Below are 20320 nucleotides of genomic sequence, written 5' to 3'. Positions count from 1 at the left end.
TGCCCCAGGTTTGTTCGGGTTGTGCTCTGCTCTCGGGTTGCTTTTGTGCCCTCTGATCTCCTGGGACGTGGAACAAGGATGGTGCACGGCGTCATCACTGTCACTGCTCTTCCCTTCCAAGGCTGCGCGGGATGCAGGAGGCCGCACACCTCCTCCTCCTCCTCCTCCTCTTCTCTCAAGAAGTGTGGTGGGACTTTGTCCTTCTCAGCCAACTGAGCAGAACGTGCTGGTCTCCATCTCACCACGTGGACTCTGACCGTTCTTGTGTCCCCTCGAAAATCTTACTTTGCTGGCTTCGTTATTTTAACCGTGAGGACTAGAAGTTATGTACCTTGCTATCCAGCTGCATTTGCCTGTCGGTGGTGTGGAGGACGCAGGACGGACCCTTTCTGACACAAGTCCATGCCCCTGAGCACCTTGAGACTCCCCAAGGAGGGTCGCTTTCTGCTGCGCACCTGATCACACCCAGAAATCCTCTCTTTCAGCTTAGCATCCTGCCCAGGAATAGGTATTGAGCCGAGGAAGAGCATTTACTTGCTTCGCTGCCTCGATCCTTGTTTCTGAACGTAGAGAATGGTTTGGAAATGCGGTGCAGCTGATGTGACCCAGAGCGTGGCCGGGCAGAAGGGCTGGTGGTCAGCGTGGGGAAACTGATGGAAAGGGGGGACCGTCCCCGGCTTTTGGCTCAGCGTATGTAAACGCATTAATATGATTTGGAGAAAAAAAAATGGGTGATGGGGGGCAAAAAGGTGCTGCAAGGTGGAAGCACTTGGGCAGTGGGCTGCGGGAAGGCAGAATGTGATGCGGTGGCCGTGCAAGCTGAATTGCCCCGGGTAGGGAGGTTAAGAGGCGTTCTTCCTTTTCTATACACACATAAAAACATTCGGAACTTCGAGGGGGAAGTCACCCAGGAATAGCTGTGAAGAGAAGCCTCGTCCGGCCCTTTCTCCGTCGCTGCATAGGCGCACAGCTGCTGAGCGAGGCGTCCGCGGTGACCTCCGGGCCACGGCTCAGCGCTGCGCCCCGGGCAACGCGCACGGCGCTGGGCTTCTCGCCGATGGGGCGCTGGCAGGGGAGCTGGCGTTGGCAGGAAGGAGGCTGGAGGTTTTTCCCTCCTTCCTCTGGTTTGCCTTTACCTGGTTCAGATGTCAGTGCTCTCATCACCCCCCGTTACGGGCTCCCGGCATCGGCTGTTAAAGGCTTGCAGTTGGGGTTTGCTGTGCGAGCAGGATCAGACCCTGCGGGCTCAGCGGGACAGAGGCTTGATATTGGGGAGCCTTTATTTAATGCATGTCGGCCAGCTTCTCGGGGCCTTCAAGTGGCTGCTAAAATCAAAATAGGCAGCAGGTTCACTGAGAAAACAGCTGGCAGTAAGTAACAGTGATGGCCAAAAAAAAACAGTGTTGGGTGGCAGGAGGACTGCAGTGGGAACGCCGTGTGGCGGAGGGAAGGGAGGCACCAGCCTCTGGCAACTCTTGTCGTGCTTTTAGCAATGCCTAACAAGCCAAATCAATTAGTTTTATTGCTTAACTTTGTGGCTTTAAAATATTTATCACTAAGCAAAAGGCTCTTTTATGAACATACTGGTGGTGGGCTTCGATGCTGTACCTTTCAGGAGCAGCCGTCTCCCACTGGAGAGTTAAAAAAAAAATTAAAAAAAAATAAAAACAAAATAAAGGAAAATGCTGTGAGGGCTGGCGGGTCAGAGGCTGAGAAGTGGCCTCGTGGCGTCCTCAGGATCCACTTCACCCTCCGGGACAGCACTTCAGGGGATGGGAACGCTGTGTACAAGTGCTTGTGGTGGGAGCTGTGAGCTGTGGAGGTCACGGAGAAGACGAAGAGGAAGGGGAGGAGGAGGAAGAGCAGGAGGAGGAGGAAGAACGCATGCAGACGGTGGTTCTGACTGGCTGCTGCAGGCTGTGCTCCAGGTGTCGGTCTTTACTTGCTATGTGGCAACTGCCAAAGCATCTCTCCGAAGCAGGGGGCAGTTCGTTACCTGCCTTCCCATTAACGACAGAGAGATGACCGGCAGCACCAAGAAGAGCCGAAAACGGGGTTATTTCTGCAGAGAGCAGTGCTTTACTGAACAGAAAAAAAAAAAAAAAAGGCAGGAAAGATTGTTTTGCTGATAGCAACATTCCTTAGTTATCCTATTTCTTCCTGCTCCGGGCTTCATCCATCCTCCAAAGTAAATCAGTGGCCACCTAAATGAGAACAGGGAGCGGCGAGGGGAGGAAGGCGAGGCGAGGGCGCGCTCCCCGCTTGCAGCCGCAGTGCAACACACGCTGTGCAAGCCACTGCTGCCTTTTGCACAACGCTGCACTGCTCGTAGTTCCCAAGTGTGAGGGCTAGGAAAAGTCAAGTGCAGCAAAAACTGACTACAAGGCTTTTTTCTTTTCCTTTTCGCGAAAAATTTTCCTACCCTTTGCACCGTCTTCCCCAAAACAGTCTTTTTCTATGTGACCTTTCCTTTGCCCACGTATAAAATTCGCAAATTGTGTTCCTTCGAAACTAGAATAGTGCGTGGCTTTGCAAAGCAGAAAAAAAAGTCTGTTTGCTTTCGGTAACAGAGGGTGACTGGAATGCGTTAGTAGTGTCCCCTCCCGCCTGTAACACCGTGTCACGTTTGTGCCAGCTCTGTGCTCGACTGGACTGCCACCAGACTGCTGCATTTTTTTTCGTGGTTCAGATGCAGGATGTAGTTTGTTGTGAACACTCGAGCACATGCACGCTCAGCGTAGCTTGCCTTTCCTCTGCAACCTTTTCAATTTTTTTAAAAAAAAGCTTTGTTATTCTCTTTTAAACAGAAGTAATTTAAAACCTGTATAGTATTCCAAGCACGCCATGTAAATATTTATTACTCAGAAATCAGTGGAGGGTTCTCTTTTTGTGACTACGTCGTGGTTTTGGTTTTTAACTCTTGTTCTAACACCGCCGTCCCGCTGGGGGGCTGGAAGAGGTGCGCTGGGTGCGATGTGCCCACCCCACCCTGCCTGCCCGGAGAGACTGTTTGCTTCTGATGACTGTTATAAATATCTTTTCCGACGTTTTCTGCTGACCTATACCTTTAGTTTTGACGATCCGTGTCCAAAGAATGTGTACAGCCTGTTTGAGACCTGTAACCTTCCTGCGCTATAAACTTCTTTTTTTTCCATTCAGAGAACTCGCTAATCTTGTATTTGATGGTGGCATTAACACCGTGCGTGCGCCAGGGGCCAGCTGGAGGAGCAGTGAGTGCCGTGCGGTGCAGCCCGAGGACTTTGCGGCGTGTGCGTTAAGGCGCCGATGCTGTTTCTGGGTGCTGGGTGCGGCGGCGTGGGCTTTGCAAGGGGCGGACAGACCCCACTTACCCCTGTGCAGACACACGGCCTGCAACGGGCTGGAAGCGCACACTACCTTGCAGCAATTTCAAGCAGGGTGCTTAAATGCTGAATGCGATTTGAAGTAAAACTGAGTTCCCACGGAGCACAAACCTTTTCTGACCCCGGGGACGCAGAAGTGTGGTCGCAGAGCGGGGACTGGGAGGGGTGGGGTGGCTCACTCCGCTGCAGCCTGCACTTTGAGACTACTGAAAGAAACCCAGGGTGTGGGAGCTGCTCACGGAAACCTGATAAGCCAGTCAAGTTGGTAGCGACCGAGCTAAGCCAGCTGGCCATGAACTGGTGAATAATTAGTGCAATTACGAACAATTATTTTCTCATTCTTCCTGCTTTCTTCGCACACTGATTGTGTGCAGGATGTGAGGAGAACACTAACTCTTTGTTCTAAGCTAGAGAGAGCAAAGTATGTCGTAAATACTAAAGGTGATGGTAGGTAGGCGATAGATAAGAGCGCTTGGTCTTTGACCCACGTGCACCTCCTGGGACCTGGCGTTCTGGATGTCTCCCGATTTTAAGGAATCGTTTATTCGGAGGGATAAAGTTTTAGGCAAAGAGAAGGGGATGCTGCAAGTCTTTGGGTGGTAACAGAACTGGCAGTGGCCGTTCGTGGTCAGTACTAGCGGTCGGTCCTTCCACTGACCTGATCAGAAGTGGAGGCTGGCCTCAGCTGTGTTCCAGCACGCCTTCAGCCACCCAACCGCAGCCAGAGGGGACGCCTGGGTTAACACGCGCACACACCACTTGCACGTGCTCCACCGCTTGCACTCGGGGTCCTCTGCCTTCCTCCTGGAAATGACAAAAAGGGGTTGTGGCCCCAAAAGCAGGAGCTGAGCGCGAGGTACGTTTTGCAGGCGCAGCAGCCAGCTCGCCGCCTCCAACCTGCGTTTGGCTGCGCAGCAGCAGCGGCCCTGGAGCACGCAAGAAGCGCCCGTGCAGTTGGGGCCACTGCAGCCGCACTGCTGCTGGAAAACCCCGCGGCTCAAGGCCAGCAATGGTCACAGAGGGTGGCTGGAGGCAGGGAAGCACGGCTGTGCCGAAGCCCCATCCATCTGCAGGTCCGAAGGGCCTCTCTCCAGGGGCGTTTCTTGCATGAGATCCATCCAGGAAATGAGACATCGCACGCGATTAATTTCCCTCTGCTACGGGGGGTGTGTGCTTGAGGCTCCTGTTTCTCAGTGTGCTTGAGTCCCTCTCTGCTTCCCTCCTCTCTTCCACTCCAGTTTATTTCATTGCTTTTTTAAGAGCCACTGCTCCTGGTAACTGTTCACTGTAATAGAAGCGTCACTTTTTTTGGTCACTGTATTTATTCCTTACAAAAAAAAAATCTCGTGTGTCATGCTAGGTTCCCATGGATGTAGCTGATCATTTTAATTTTGTAAATATAATTACCTAACTTTACATAAACTATATCGTAATAAACTATTTTTGCACCACCCTTTGCATGCTGTGTTGTGAGGTGTTTGTTTCAACAAGGACACTGCTACAGAAAGAAAGAAGCAGAGGACAGAGCTCGAGAACGCTGTTTGCTTTTATAGTCATACTTCACAAACAAAATGCAACAGGTATCATTTGAATAACAATAAAATGTTTAAAATAGCATAAATATAACGCTGCTGAACTGGATTTACTACAGAATGAACTTTCTCAGCTTCTTCCTAGCTGTTACATCACAGGTAACAGCAACACGTGGATTTTTCCCCAGCACCATGCCTACTTTCTCAAACAGAACAGAGCAAATCTGTAATCTGTGGCTCTTATTCCACATACCCTAAATAACACATTTTCAATTATTTGACTCTTTGAACCAACCAACCCACAAGAACTGGAGTACAAAAAAAAATAATCAGGATGATGTTGACCCTGTGTGAGCGAATGGCATGTTTAAGACTGCTAGTCACAGCACCACTGTATCCCGCAATACTGGTTACAGAAGGTTATAGACCCTTTTTCATTCTGAGAGATTTCAAATCACTTTGTATTCCGTATAAAGTAGTTCTTACACAGACAGTTGAATACTCAGCGTTTGGAAATTTATCCCAAGTTTCCATCCACCTTTGTTCCCCCTTAAATTCTAGGGAGGGAGATTCCTCAGGCTGGGACAGCATGGTTAGCCTGGCAGGGTTTGTAGGGAGCAGTTTAATCTCTTACTAGACCAGCTAATGCAGTCAGATTGAAACAGAGGTGTTTCAGGTTTGGATGGTCAAACACAGACATTTTTTTCCCCACCACTTTCAACGGCCTAACAAAAGACAAACCCTCCCTCTACGAATTGTCTGTACAACTGGGCAGGCAGGAGCAGGGAGCAGCCTCATCCCCCGCAGACATCTGATGTTCTGCTCCCTCTGCCGGCAAGGGCGCCGCGAGCATCCTCCCCAACCTGCCCTTGGCTCATCGCCGGGGCACTGCCAGCAAAGCTCTAAATGCAACGGGAACCGAAGACTACATAAAGGCGCAAGTTATGCTGACCGAAAATAATCTCTTCGTTTTATGCGCTAGAGGTAAAACAGAAAAGTTAACGAGAAGCTGGCCAGTCCCAGAAGAAAATCACCGTCACCCCAGCCCCGCCGTGGATGCCCGCTGGGCGGACACGCGGTGGTCTCAGCAGCACTCTGACCTGGCCCTGCTATCCCCAGGGATCACCTCGCCTTCCTCTCGCTGCTCCCTCCTCATCCCCTGCCCCGCTGCTGCCAACACCGGTGGCCGCGGTCACCAAACCAGACCGGAACAGGGTCCTGCCACCTGCATGAACGGGGCCTCCCTCCGCCTCTCCTCTCTGAGGTCGGTGACCCACCTGCAGCCGTGTTTGCTTTTAGGACAAGACCGACTGCTCCCGCAGAGCAATTTCTCTGTTTGCTCCAGAGACTCCTTGCTTGCCGGAAGATGAGCTGGCCCTGGTATCTGTTCTCACACATTCACACTGGAACTCCACTAATCTTAAACCAGAGGAAACACACACACAATCAAAACTTCCTATTTCCCAGATTTCCCTTCACAAACTTTCAACAATTAATGCCAACAAAAGAAATGCAGCTGAGGTGCTTACTCTCTCTGTACAAGCCCCAGCTTTGCTACAGCCCTCTAGCCCCTTCCTTCAGTTACCGACACAGGGGAGCTGTTGGGGTAAAACTGGTAAAACTCCATCCTGCAGCATCACGAGTTGAAAAACACCCATCTCACCGCTCAGGTCCCCAGCACGGTACAAATGCCATCTCACCTGCCCCGGGGCATAGCACTGAGCCTGTGCGAAGCTTTAAGCTCTATGAACTGAGCCCCGTTGCAGCTCTCCTCGCAGAACAACTCACCGATAGCTGGGTCACTCCTGCTAACGTAGCACACAAGGGACCTGTGGCACTTCAGGGTAGAGAGCACTTCAGTTCTGGAGGGGCTTAACTACATTACAACCAGGCGGGGGATACAATGATGTCTATACACAATAAACCCCTGAATGCCATCTGCTCAATACTCCTCCAGCTCAGGGAAGCAGCTTAATCATTGATTTTCTTTGGAAAAAAACATGTACTTGAGGGGATCGTATATTTCCCAAATCCTTTCGAACTCCTCCAGGAAAGGCTGCACATACTCCGCGTCCTCCATGATCAGGATGTTCTCCCGGTTGTTCTGGATCGCCTCCGTGGTCCAGTTGAGGGAGCCCGTGATGAGCATCTTCCTGTCCACGATGGCGAACTTGTGGTGCATGAAGCCGCTCTCCTGGTCGTGGCGGACCTGGATCCCTACAACGACACAACGGGGACGTGTGACGGGCACCGGCGCTCCCTCAGCGGGCCGCCAGGGCAGCTCCGAGCACACGGCGGGGCCATGCGAGGCCTCGGTGCCCCGCGCCTCACCGGCGTGCCGGAGGAGGCCGATCTGCGAGCCCTTCAGCGCCATGTACTGCGCGTCCGTCACCACGCGGACCCGGACGCCGCGGTGGTGCAGGAGGCGGACGGCACGGCCCAGCTGCGGGCTGGAGAAGGCGAAGAGGCAGAGCTCGAGGGAGCGGCGGGCGGACAGGAGGTGCCGCAGCAGGCGGCTGAAGGCGCAGTCCCCGTGGGGCAGCGGGCACGGGCAGGGGCCCGGCGTGTCGTCGGGGCTCGCCGCCTCGGCCAGCAGCGCCTCGGTGCAGCTGGGCCTCGAGGGGAAGAAGAGCACCTCGCGGACCGGCCGCCGCCTCCGGGCCACCAGCGCCTCCAGGGCCAGGCCCAGCGCTGCCAGGGCCGCCAGCACCAGGCCTGGCCGCCGTGCCCCCGCTGCCCACATCGCTCCCTCGGTGGGCTCGGCTCCTGGGGGCGGCGTGGGCCCTGCTGGACGCCCCCAGCAGCAGCCCCAGGCAGCCTGCTGTCCTTGTCTGGAAACTAAGCCCCCCCCCCCCTCAGGCCACACGGCTGAGGCCCAACCCAAGCACCAGCTGTCTGCACCGATTTTTTTTTTTTTCCTCCTTTCCCCTTAGGCTGCTGTGAGCCGGCTGAGGGGAATCTAAGCCCAAACAGCACTAAAAGGCTTCGGGTGTCAGCACAGCGCTTGTTGCTTGCTTGTTCCTGGGCAAGGGAAGTGTTGCCAGGACGAGGAGAGGTCCTGCTTCTGAGGGTTTGCCTTCAGGGGGTGGTGCTCGGAGGGGAGGAGGGTGCTGAGAGGTGGCCTTTTTGCTGATTAAGTTTGCGAAGAGCACTGCCCACGTTTCAGCTCCCACTGACAGCGAGATGAGTGCCCGTGGCCTAAGCCGTGAGCTGCAGGAACTTGCCCAGGCACTCAGCTGGGTAATCCCTGCACAGATCTGTTGTGGCAGGCACGCAGCTCTGCTTTTATGCAAAGCAGGAGCCTGGGGTTCGCAGGCTTCACCGACTCCCCCCCTTCCTTCCTGGGGACGTTTTAGGAGTGTGAAGTCAGTGGGTTCCAGACCCTGGCTCACGCACAATACGTTATTCAGAGGCTGTGGTCGTGTCTGTGACACTGCCCTGTTTCACAGGAGCAGAACGATGGCTGTCACCTACCACTCGTGCTGCACTCCACTGGAAGGAGAGCATAAAACCTCAAACTTGACCTTATCACCCCTTTTGCCATTTCAGAAGCAGCCACACTTCTGCTTAGGAACTTAGATGAGCTTTTAATGCAAGATTGCTTAGATAAGCTATTCTTTAAGGAACAGTTCAGCAGCCAGGAAGGCCTAAATGCCCAATAATGTGTTACCTGTTACATTATGTAACTCTGATTTGAACCTGTATAGCTTTAACATAGAAAAATAAAAAATACTGGATCACATATAAGGTAGCCCCAAGAGCAAGCGCCAACTTAGCACTTGAAATTCCGATCTTTTCTAATTACTTGTCAGTTTTATTTCATTATTTGTGATTTTTTTAATCTTTATTTCTCCCTCAAGGACTGGCTCCAGCACATAGGAAGCAAGATGTATACATTTTTCAGAGCTTCCTTCCCTGTGGATAGAGCTGGAGCACCTCTCTTTTCCCTCGTTTCCTTATTGAGGACTAGGAAACGTAAGCTTTGTTGTGAACCCTGAAATTAAATAACACCTTTCTTTCAAGTAGGTTTGCTGTTTGAACATCCTGTGGTTATGTCCAGTCAAGCATTTTCAATCAATGTATCAATATGTCTTGCTCAAACTATATATAAAAAAACCCTAATACCTACAAAGTTTAGAGGAAAAGGCCTGTTAAAGTGCTGTACATTAGATCCAGGCTAAGAGATGCAGGAACGATCTTGTGGATGAATTGTTCATTTTGTGGATGCTGCTTCTCCCACCCCAACACACACACACACAAATCAAGACAGAATTAGGCTTTGTCCATTTTACAAAAATAGCTCTTAATGAGATTTAATGCTTGTCTCCATTTTACAGATGTTACAGACAAAAGCAACCTGCATATTTTATACATAAGAACAGAACTCGTGACAAGTTCGAACACCCCCCTCTGAGCTTGATTCTTGTTTGAATGAGTGTAGTAGGTCACCTGGGTAAAAGCTGCTTCTAGCTTGTTAAAAACATTTATAGGAACGTCAAGTTTTCCCAACAATTATCGAGGAAAAAAAAACATGACTTCACAACAGAAACAGTAATTCCTTACAATACAGTTAAGGAACGTCCATTTAGTTAATTAAAAAACGCACCAATGTTGTCTTGAACTATTAAGCATTCAAAATGGCTACTATAGAATTATATAAGAATGGAGCACCTACAGGTTGGATCTTTTCTGCTTAATTAGGAAGCTAGAAAACTGTATCTGAGGACAGAACACCAGAGACCTTACCCTGGAGAGGTTATCTTCATTACTTGGAAGTTTTGCAACACAGGCAAAACAAGGCAAGTATTTCACCCTTTAGAGGCAAGCAGACTGCATTTTGAGACTTCTTGTATTACAGTTCTCCCACCCAGACAAGATTTCCAAAGCAAATGCTGAAAATGTCTCAAGTTAAGATATAAATAAATTAAAGCGGAGTGACATGACTCCAACAGGATACTCCTGACTTAACGCTACAGCAGAAAATAGTCTCTTCGTAAATCTGAACGTGAAGTGGTTTTAAATAATTTACATGTGATCCATACCCTGTGACATGTCGCTTATTTTTGGTTCTTTTCTCTCAGACATTTAGAGACTTATTTGAGATTCGGAGAGATTAGCTACATCCGTTCCCAGGAGTTCTGGATGCTGTCACAGGTATCTGAGTCTTGCCAATGAAATCTAAAATTGATTAAGCACCATAATACTTTAGGATGACAGCACAGGATTTCAAATAATTCCCGCTGATTCTTTGAATGTTGCTGTATTTTAGTCTTGAGTGTGCAGGTCTAGATTTAGAGTTGAGTTTCAGGACAGACAGCAGCAATATTTATTAGCACTTATTAGTCCAGTCTCACTCACAGCAATTAGAAAAGACTCAAGTCACTCTTCAAGTTAGTTTTAGGACCACAAGAATAGTGATGAAATTTCACTATCCACCTAACACACATGCTGCAGGCTCAGCAGAGGTAACTTGGGGTTCCCTGCAGTTATCTGAAGGCAGCAAGTGAGGTTGGGCACCCTTTAGTTCCGGGACTCCGAGGACGTTGGGCTGCGAACTGTTGACATCAGGTGAGACTTGTACGTCTTGCTCAGGCCAGTCATCCAGAACTTGAGAAGCTTGACATTGTCCTCCTCTGCAGCTCCCAGAATGCTCAACAGTTTTTGTGTGTCTTCCTTGGGTCTGCTGTCCACTTTAGTGAATTTAAAGAGGACCTTCACTTTACTGCAGAAAAAAAACAACTCCTGTCACTATTACAATAGACTTGCATGCATCAAGCAGGGAACAACCAGTAACTGTAGCTTCTCTCAGTACCTACTGCAACTACATGTTAATAAAAGCCTCAAACAATATTCCAAGGAAACTAGTCTCAAGCTTTAAATGAAGAAACTGGGGAGAAGAAGAGTACAGGAAAAGGGGAGATTAGTTATGGAGACTACTCGTTTCAGCAGTATCATGCCTAATTCCGGTTTGTTTTTTCATTCAAGTGAAAAGTGAAATGATTAACTGTGACAACTGGGAATCTCCCTGCGAGGCACATGTAGTGCCCATCTGGCCTTCAGATAAATTTACAAAACCTGAATGTTTTGTGAATTATTTCACATGACTGTTTGGCCTTCCTTTATAACTGCTTGCATCTCTGAAATGTGGTGCCTGAGGGTGCAACCATCATATCTGTTTGGCGTGTTATCTGCACTGGAATATAGCGCACATTGACAGGCTTATATATATTTGCATACTTAATCCTCATAACGTATATAAGGCAGACAAGTATTGTCATGTAGGTAATCTCCAGATGCACGAACTGAAGCATAAAGGTGAAGAACTGCTGAAAGCCAGAGAGGATCAGAGCAGAATAACTCCAATATTGTCAGCTCCCAACAGTAAAGCTGACTGCTCTCAAGGCTAAGGTAAAGGTTACCTGACTACAAATTTGCCTGTACTCTAGTGTAACCATTCCAGGATTAACACCAAAACTGTTTCTCTGAAAGCAACACAGTTGTACTTACTTCATCCACTCCTCCTTCAGGCAAACAAGGCACTGATCCACAACATCTACAGAAAGGTTCTGGTTGGTCAGAGCAGCTTCAATCTTGTTCAGGATTGTAGGGCCAACTACAAGATCAGAAAGGAGGGAAACAGGGTGAGAAACAGGACTTGCAATCTGCAGGTTACCCACTGAGACCTTTACTGGTAATAGCAAGGACAAGTCCATTTATCCTATGACCTAGGCCTGAATACTTGCTAGGATACACAGCTGCTGGAGCACACAAAGAAACCTAGAGGGAGCGAACCTTTGTTTTGCATTGCACCTGTATCTTCAGCAGACAATGCAGAAAGGGTTAGCTATCTGTGCTGTCATAGACAGAGGCCAATGTATCTAAATTAAGACTTCCCATTAACAGAAGATTGATGGGCCCGACTAGAATCACATCTAGATGCAAGTGTTTAAGTTCTTGAACAAAGAAGGCAAGAAAAGGTCTGCCATGTCTGTATCAATCATACTGGCCTATCAAGTAGAGTATGGGAGATGATGAGTAACGCCATGGTCTTTATGTGTTTACCAGTTTAAGCTAGACTCGCTCAAAAACAAAAAAAAACCAACAAAACCAACCCAAAACCACAGACAGGTACTTCAGGATACAAAGTGTTCATCATGGGTTACAGAAGAATTTCCCTACAATTGCTACTATACCCATGTCACAGAATTAGTTTTTCACTTCCGAAAAATTAACAAGCAAAACACTGATTTGGTAAAGCAAACCCTATTTAATTGAACAGCCTGTGGTAGTAGTAGCAGTAAATTCTCAACCCCAGTTGTACAGTGACCTGGCTTTCTACTCAGACTTCCTTAAGGGACAGTATGTGAGTGGCAAAAAAAGCAGTTAAACATCAGGATGCTCGTTTTAATCTCAGGGATACGAGTTTCTTCCGCTTTCAAAGCACTCACCTCGATCTGCTGCGACAGGGCTACCGCTGGTGACAACAAACTCGTACTTGTTGAGGGACTGTTCATCATCAAACAGAGTTGGGTAGAGACTGGACCGGGTAGCAGAGCGAACTTCCACAAGGACTGCGAACTCTGGAGCAAGAAAAGACCAAAAGAACATTAACCGTAATGGCCCTGATTCTAAAACACAACTACATACTCTGCTCCTGGAAAACGCAGCTCTGGAAGCTTACGACACTTGGTCCAGCATGAATCCCTTGCTGTAATCAGTAGGAAGCAGGACTTTCAGCTATGGTACAATTAGTGCTCATAGGTGTCACACCTTTCAACTACCGATCACACAAGGATATAGGGAAAACAAAGGAAGTGCTACAGGTTTTAGTTCATGCAGCATTTTAGACCATCTGCTAATACTTTATTAAAAAAACAACACCTTGTTATTTTTTTTAGGGAAAAGAAAAGGTTCTGCTACAGGTTCTTACCAGATGATAATATGTGGGATGGAATTTGGACATGTGGACTAAGCCCTAAGAAGTTACATCGATATGCCTCTTCATACTGGTCACTGTAGGGGATGATCCGCACACAACCAACGGGCAACATAGTCTAGAGAGGGAAGGAAACATGTTGAGAGAAAACACTGGAACTAAACCAGTAAAGCACACTTTTCTCCACGACTTCCAGGACCAGCCAGGACTTGGAGAACTGCTGACGCAGATTCTGCTTATTTGGGGGATCAGAAGCATCTTACTCAGCTTAAAAGACTACGCAGTTGCTATCTGTGGACAACCAAGACAAAGGTTGGATTCCCCCCCAGCCACATAATTTAGAACACATTCTCCACAAGATTACATGTTAGAGATAGGTCATTAGGAAGGCCAGACTACTAGAACATATATGGAAAAACAAGCAGCCAGGAAACAAAGGAAAAAGTTTCTAACCCTTAGCACATCAAAAGCAGACTGGACAAGATCCATGTCTCGAGCTTTCCAGATGACCTGGTTCCCCATCAGAACGTGCCAAGCCAGCATGCGGAATGCTGATGCCCCAAGAACCTGAAATGAAACCATATATCATTCATTAGGAAAATCGGTGAAATGTCCAGTCTGCCCTGTTAAAAACATGACTGCCACATAAGAAAATGTCTAGAACCGAACAGCACAAATTAACATAATAATTTAGCAACTTGTGTGCACAGATGGTAGTTCAAAAGCACAGCACCAAGTATTTCTTTGACAGGTGTTAAAGGTGCCACGCTGTCATGCAAAGTAATTTTCACCCCCACCTGTGGTTTCAAAAACAGCAGCACAGCATCACCTCGCCAACGTGCCTAACCAACAATCCAATTCAGCATTAAGCACAGTAAGAGAACAGTTGTATTCCTAGGTTCTTCCAAATCCTTCAGTTCTCTGGCAAGATTACATGAATCAGCCTGCATGTTGGCTGAGTTAGTGGTTTTGGCAAGATGGACACAGGCCTGTTTGGAATGGGACTGAATGACTTCTATTAGGTGATGATAACTTTGAGGCATTTCTCTGATCTGGGTTAGGTTCACAACAGCGATTCAGTCATGAAAGATGAAACTATATTCTTAGACAAGCCTCCAAAGCCACACACTTGCAACACAGTGCTGTAGTTTCATAGCTTCAAGCATTCCAAATTAGAAGAAAGGAGAACAAAAGGAAGCTAAAAAGATAAAGGAGCACAAGGTCAGAAACATAAGAGCTATTTGTCAGGAGTGTCCAGGAAAGCAAGCTACCGTGAAAGAGACGGTGGGTCTGACGCACCGTGCTTTCCCCTTCAGCCAGGTAACTGGAAGCACTGGAGACAAGCTACATCTGCACAGAACCGTTTGTTTTGTTTGTAATTTTTTCCCCGAAGCACCTTTGTTGTAAGCAAATAACACCTGGCTTTGAAGAACTGTGTTCCTCTCTTACCTGTCTCATGTGCCTGAGAGAGCGGAAGACAGACAACCTTCTGTGAGCTACATTCCAGCTGCTGCAATCTGGCATCAGAGAGGTTTCAGGAGAGCATTTAGATAGCTCCTGTCCTTCTACAACATCCGGCTGGGAAGAAGGCTTCTCTTCTTCCTCAGAACCATCCCAGCCTTCTGACTCTTCTTTGAGGTCTAGCAAAAAAGGGCAGATTTGTTATAAAAATTGCTGTCTAGGAATGTAAACTGCCTTGGAAGTGCCTATGCAAACTACAGTCCAGGACAGCTGGTTACACTTACAATGATAACAGAAGAACTTGGTGTTTTACCAGCCAAAGCACTCTCAGAGGGTCTTCTATCTCTGAAAACTTTGATCTCACCTGCAAGTTTTTCCATCTGAACGAGGGTGTCTTCTGTTGGTGCTCCCTCCAGAAGCTTCTCTGTAAGTCGGCTGCCACAAGCTTTCAAAAGCCTGGGGACATCAAAAAAAACAAAACAAGTGGAAGCAGCATTCGTTAAGCTTGCTAGGTGCAAAAATCTAGAAAGAAACCTGTTGTAATGAATTCAAAAAAACATCCAACCACTAACCGATACGCATTCCCTATCAACACATCTACGCTTTCCTCTGTGCCTCAGCTATCAGTGCGTCTCAGAGCTACTGCCATTCAAAGTCACCAAACGGTGACTTTGCCATGTTGCAATTACCTTGTGCAACATACTCATCCCCCATCCAAGTCACATGCCAGTGTTGCAACCCTCTCTGTGGCAGCTTTCCAGGGAAGTCTGATGAGCAAGTCAGGCACTGGACGAACATGCCGTGGACTTCCACGGACGCGCTGCTGTGCCAAATGGCTGCATCTCTCCCCGCTGCCTATCACAACACACAGGCACCTCCAGGTGAGCAGCTGCTGTACTCCAAGTGCGAATCCCACATCCACCACACTCGGGACAGGAACACCTTTTCTTGCATTTTTCCTTACTTATTTTTATACATTGTTTCCATCAGCAGACAGATATTTTTTTTTCCCCTAAAGGCATCATCAGACTGCTGTCCTTCTGTGCTTTGCTAAGTAGTTTCTGATTTAGAAGGAGCTAAGTTCAACTTATTGCATCAAGAAGAACTACCCTAACGCTCAAATCACATTTCCACCCTTTCAGAATATTACAATATCCTCTTCACGAAGGAGTTCCAGAAGCTAGAAACACAAGTGGCATTACCAAGCAAAGGAAGTATGCAAACACGCCCAGAGGTTTTCATCATTGGTCAGCGACGTTAAGGAGCGGGCTGCGTTGCCGTTCCGCTGGTGCAGGAAGGGAGTGAAGGCTGTGTTCATCCGCTGCGCGCGCTGAGGGCACCCATACTGCTCTGCTTCAAACACCTACAACACAGAAGAAGGGCAGTGTAAGACACTGAAAAGGATAAAATACTGACACAAAGATCAAAAATAAAAACGCACCAAGGAACACCAAGAAGTGAAAACTGTGTATCATACACAATCATCCAATATACACTGTAAATTACAGGAAAAGAAAGGGAAGGGACATCTTATTCTAGATTGAGAAAAATTATTAAGCAATGTATCTGCTCCCAAAACACTGTCCTTCACAGCTTTGATTACACTGCTAACAGAGCTATTGTCTAGCAGCTCTGTCTGTGAAAAACATCACGCCTGGCTTAAAAGGCCGGAGGCAGCCTGTTCCCTCCCTCCTGCCCACCCAGATACACGCTATCCTCTTGTCCCTTCTGTCAACCTTAAAGACTCCAGCTCCAGTGAGCTAGATCAGCTTTTAGATTGAAATACCAAACAACTATCATAATGTTTGATTAATGTTGAGCCAAATGGACTCTCTGCGCTGACCCACCTTAAGTGCTTTGCCCTGAAGCTCATCGATGATGCCTCTGATTTTTCCCAACAAGAAAGGCCATGAGTTGATGAGGTAAATCCGGTCCATCATGATAGTGATGATGCTGTACCAGCGCTGGAAGCCTCGAGCCAGGCTGTCTTTGATAAAGAAGGTGTGGCTGAACACGAAACCATGCTGTTCGTCTCCAAAAAATATAGGGCCTTCACGCCCTGGGCAGACCTGAATTGGAAGGGCATATACACCAAAGTAGCTCAGCACATCACGCAGCTAAAACAGTAACGAACTGTTCGAATAAAGCTTCTTGCTCTTTAAAACATATCTGATGAATAAAACATGCCTTTTCAAGGCTGCTATCCAAACCCTGTGGTCAAATAGACCTCTAAAGACATCCTACAAATACTACATAAACTTCAATTTAACTTTATTTTACAAACTCTGATCTATTCAACTACAATACTGCTGAGAATTCACAAGAAATTGCTGATCTTGGCATACAAACACCATTAATCTATAAGGCTCTTCACTTCTATAAGATGCTGAATGTTAATCGTCTACAAAGATAACCCATTTCTTGATAAAAGGCAACAGACTCCAACATTTTTACACAAGCAGTTTATCTTAGAAAGAAAAAACTGTAAATGCGTAGGAGTGAAAACAAGGAAGACAATTTTTTCATCTCAGAAGTCGAGAGGAAGGCACCCCCAATGTTATCAAAGATCAACCTTAAAATCCCCACCAACCCAAGAACAAACAGACTTCTGTGTCTTTCTTTCCACCCCCATTCCATCCTTCTCACAGGCTACACAGATCAGCTAAGATCAGAAAAGTAGTATTTTGGATTTGAAACGATATATGGGGCCCTACACAGGCTTTGTTCCCATTCAAGGCAGTTACCTCGCAGCTCAGACTGCGGACGCAGGCCTGGCGCACAATGCTGAAGAGCTGGGGATGATTTGGGTGCTGGTGACTGACATACTTGATCGAAGTTTCCTTGTCGTGGCTGACGAACCCAGGATGTCCTCCCGCAAGAGAGCGGCAACCCTGAAGATAGAAAAGCAAATTCAACGTAAATGGACATGCAGTCATCTAAGGTTTTTGACCACCTCTGCATTTTCCCTTCAAAATGTATGGAACTATTATTTACATATACAAATAAAACCACAAGTATTCAGAACGCAAGCAGTTTGAGTCAGGGTCAGGACTTGAACCCAGTTCCTCAAATAGCACTCTGTGGAATATATTGCCTATGCTAACTTTCCACTCTTTAATTTGATCATGAACTTTATGATGGCTCTACAAGTGGTATAATTCAGCTAACAGCAACTGAAAATGTCTGGCCTAACAAAACCATTAGCCATAACTTAAAGGGAAGCCAAGCACACGAACAACTGAGAACATACGTCCTCTCCACCATTTTCATTGCTTTGACATTTTTATTTCTCATTCAACACTGCTGTTAGAGACTATTATCAATCAATGGTAAAACCTGATCTAACGAAGCAGTGACTCTTGGAGGATGAGGGAAGCATTTCTCATCCTCACAAAACTAAAACACATAGAGGGCTTAAAAGAAACCTCAAAAGACAATCTTGTTAAGGTTGATAGCCTCAACAACGGCTCCTTTAACGTCCTCTCACAGGTAGCTGCACTGTGTAAGGGCTTAGACATTTTTGGGACTGTTAGTCATATTCAAATTTAAGTGCAGTTCACTTTTTTCCTGCTAAAAAAAACAACAAACAAATAGCAACACAATTTGCATTAGAGAATCCAAGAGCTTTTAGAAAAGTAATAGGTTTAGTAAAGTAAAAGGCCACTGATGTCCACACACAGCTATTCACACTCGCCTCACACATGTCTGACTTCTTTGGCCCTGGGCTGCTGGAGTCAGCACTGGCACCTTCCGCTGGGCTGTGCGAGCGGATCCTGCTGCTCATCTGAATGCCACCCTCCTCCTCTTCCGCCTGCTCATTCTGCCCAGCGATGTCCCCGCTGCTCGCCCCTTGGGGAAGCGGCGAATGCAGGACCTCCGTGCAAAAGAGGGTGCGGGGCCCGTGGAGCTCGCAGAAGTGGCAGAGGGCAACGATAGCATTCATAGTGAGAGCTCAGCACGTCCGTCAAGGCCTCCTGCGGGTAAAGGAGAAAGCACAGGACATCAGCGTAACGAACGGGCCTTGAACCCCTCCTCGGCTGGGTGAAACCCTGCTGCTCATCCCCTCCAGGGGGGAAAGCGGCCCAAGCCTACCTGGGGGAGTTCTGATACCTCGGGCCTTGATGGGGGTAGAGAGAAGCGGCCCCCCTGTGCCCGGGCACCTCAGAGGAAGGCCCCGGGCGCCTCAGAGGAAGGCCGGGGCCAGGCCCACCCGCCCTCCCCACACCGAGACGGGGTCGAGGCCCCCCCCGGCTCCAGCCCCCCGCTCTCGCACACCTCACGGCTCGGCAGCCCGGCCCCAGCCCGGCCCCGTTCCCCCCCCTTGGCGGGCCCGGCCCCGTTCCGACCCCCGCCGGCCCCCCCCCACCCCCCCAGGCCCCGCTCACCGCGGCCCCGGCCCCCCCGGCGCGTCCCGTGGCTGCGGGCAGCTGACAGCCGCTGCCCCGCCGGCCTGTACCATCCCCACCCACGCCGGGGGGGGGGTTAGGGGGGTAGGTAACCCCCCGACTGCCCGCCCGCCGCCCAGCAGGAGAGGAACGAGGACCTGGGAGAGGATACGGGGCAGGCGGTGGTGAGGCGACGCCCAGGCGGTCTCCTCACGGCGCAGCCCCGCTGCTGACAGGCGCCGCCGCCGCCTTCCCCCCCCCCAGCCCCGCCGTCATGGTTCAGGCGACGCCTTCGGCCCGCAGCCGCCCTCTGCACAGGGCTGGGCGGAACCATTACCTCAAAGGACGGGGGTGGACATTAGAAACTCCGGAAGATGTCTCCTTTTTCCTCGCTGAGCCCCGCGCTGTTGTCGCGCTGTGCAGAACATACATCAGTGCTTGGCCTCGGAGAATCCCTCGGAGAACTGAGCCGGGCCGAGCCGCCTGTGAGCCCACAGCCGGAGGGGGCGCTGCTTCCCCACCCCCGCAAAGTGGTGCGGCCCACAGGGAGGGTCACGTGACCGCCGACCCGCAGGGGAGGGGTACGGGGCAGGCCGCGCGCAGGCGCAGTGCGCCCCTTCCGCGCTCTGAGGTGATGGCGCGGCCCCGCCCCTCGGCTCGTCCCCTGAGGGCTCAGCTCGTCCCGTGCCCCTGCCATGGGAAGGCAATAGGGGTTACACGGCCCAGAGCGAGACAGTGAATCAAGGGAGCAAACACCTTAACTGCGTTAAAAACACCTTGGTTTAGGCTCTTACAGACCTGCCCTTTCAGCCCGTCCCGTATTGCTGCAGGGTCTCACATCTTACCACAAGGTTATTGCTGTGTGGAAACTACGCCACAAAAACCCCACGTCCCCTTGGAATTAATTATCCTTTCAAGCTTCAAAATAATCAACTGCTGGATTATTATTATTTTTTTTTACCCCCTTCCCTTTACATTGGAGCTGACTTCTACAGTCTCAAGTACCCGAGTCCTTTTTTTAAAAAAAAAAAAGAAAGCAGTAAGTCTTCCTCAGGATAATGGCACAAATCATTCAGCTGAGCACAACTCGTACTACTGCAGCCCGACTGAAACCCACAAAAAGGCAGTTACCAGCAATACTAGCACAATACAGTATGCCTCTGGCTCCGAGCAGCCACACACGGACTGAAGACTTGGGCTTCTGCAGAAGAAAGCAATATTCAGATGGACAGTGAGATGGATGATGCTTGCAACACAAAGATCAGATCTGAATACAAAAAAGTCCTCATTTGCAGCACGTTTGAGCCAAAACCCATCTAATTCCAGAGTCTGTCTTGGACAAAGGCCAGTAGCAGCACTTTCCAATGAAGACAGACTGCACAAAAGAAAACACTACTTCTATTTGAGACAGTTCAGGAGAGCTCTAAGAAGCTACCAGTAGATACCAGTAGAGCTTGAACAATTCCTGAGCACAGGGCGCTGCCACCCGCAGCAGACAACTAGCAGCCTCCCGCCAGTCAGCCAGAATCACGTCCTGAGAAGCAAAAAGAACAAAAGACTCCCCTCCTCCCCCCCACCAAAAACCACAAAACACCACTACGAAAAAGCCAAATACAAAAGACCTACTCTCTCATTCTTTCAAGC

The 20320-nt window shown here is 49.0% G+C and overlaps 2 protein-coding genes across 5 annotated transcripts; both read right to left on the bottom strand.

Annotated features, from left to right (window-relative positions):
• Window positions 1-6730: 6730 nt before the first annotated feature.
• Window positions 6731-7780, bottom strand: PLD6 (phospholipase D family member 6). Its single transcript, XM_083799749.1, has 2 exons — window positions 7226-7780; window positions 6731-7111 (listed from the first exon to the last, which is right to left on the bottom strand). The coding sequence occupies exons 1-2, from the start codon at window positions 7635-7637 to the stop codon at window positions 6870-6872; spliced, it is 654 nt and encodes a 217-aa protein (XP_083655875.1). The 5' UTR covers window positions 7638-7780; the 3' UTR covers window positions 6731-6869.
• Window positions 7781-9172: 1392 nt separating this feature from the next.
• On the bottom strand, window positions 9173-19152 carry FLCN (folliculin). Of its 4 annotated transcripts, none has more exons than XM_083799745.1 (12): window positions 19014-19152; window positions 17986-18265; window positions 17036-17182; window positions 16139-16360; window positions 15494-15654; window positions 14656-14747; window positions 14280-14470; window positions 13284-13397; window positions 12825-12948; window positions 12343-12474; window positions 11402-11507; window positions 9173-10616 (listed from the first exon to the last, which is right to left on the bottom strand). In XM_083799745.1, the coding sequence occupies exons 2-12, from the start codon at window positions 18232-18234 to the stop codon at window positions 10415-10417; spliced, it is 1740 nt and encodes a 579-aa protein (XP_083655871.1). In that variant the 5' UTR covers window positions 18235-18265; window positions 19014-19152; the 3' UTR covers window positions 9173-10414. The 4 variants fall into 4 exon arrangements, with proteins under 4 accessions (XP_083655871.1, XP_083655869.1, XP_083655868.1 ...); XM_083799743.1 differs by lacking the exon at window positions 19014-19152 and adding an exon at window positions 18835-18976; XM_083799742.1 differs by lacking the exon at window positions 19014-19152 and adding an exon at window positions 18677-18944.
• Between the last annotated feature and the right edge of the window lie 1168 nt (window positions 19153-20320).

Source organism: Anser anser, assembly GCF_964211835.1.
Source record: "Anser anser genome assembly, chromosome: 15".
Lineage (NCBI taxonomy): Eukaryota > Metazoa > Chordata > Aves > Anseriformes > Anatidae > Anser > Anser anser.
The sequence above is the reverse complement of the archived record's forward strand: the minus strand, read 5'-3'. Positions and strand labels throughout refer to the sequence as shown.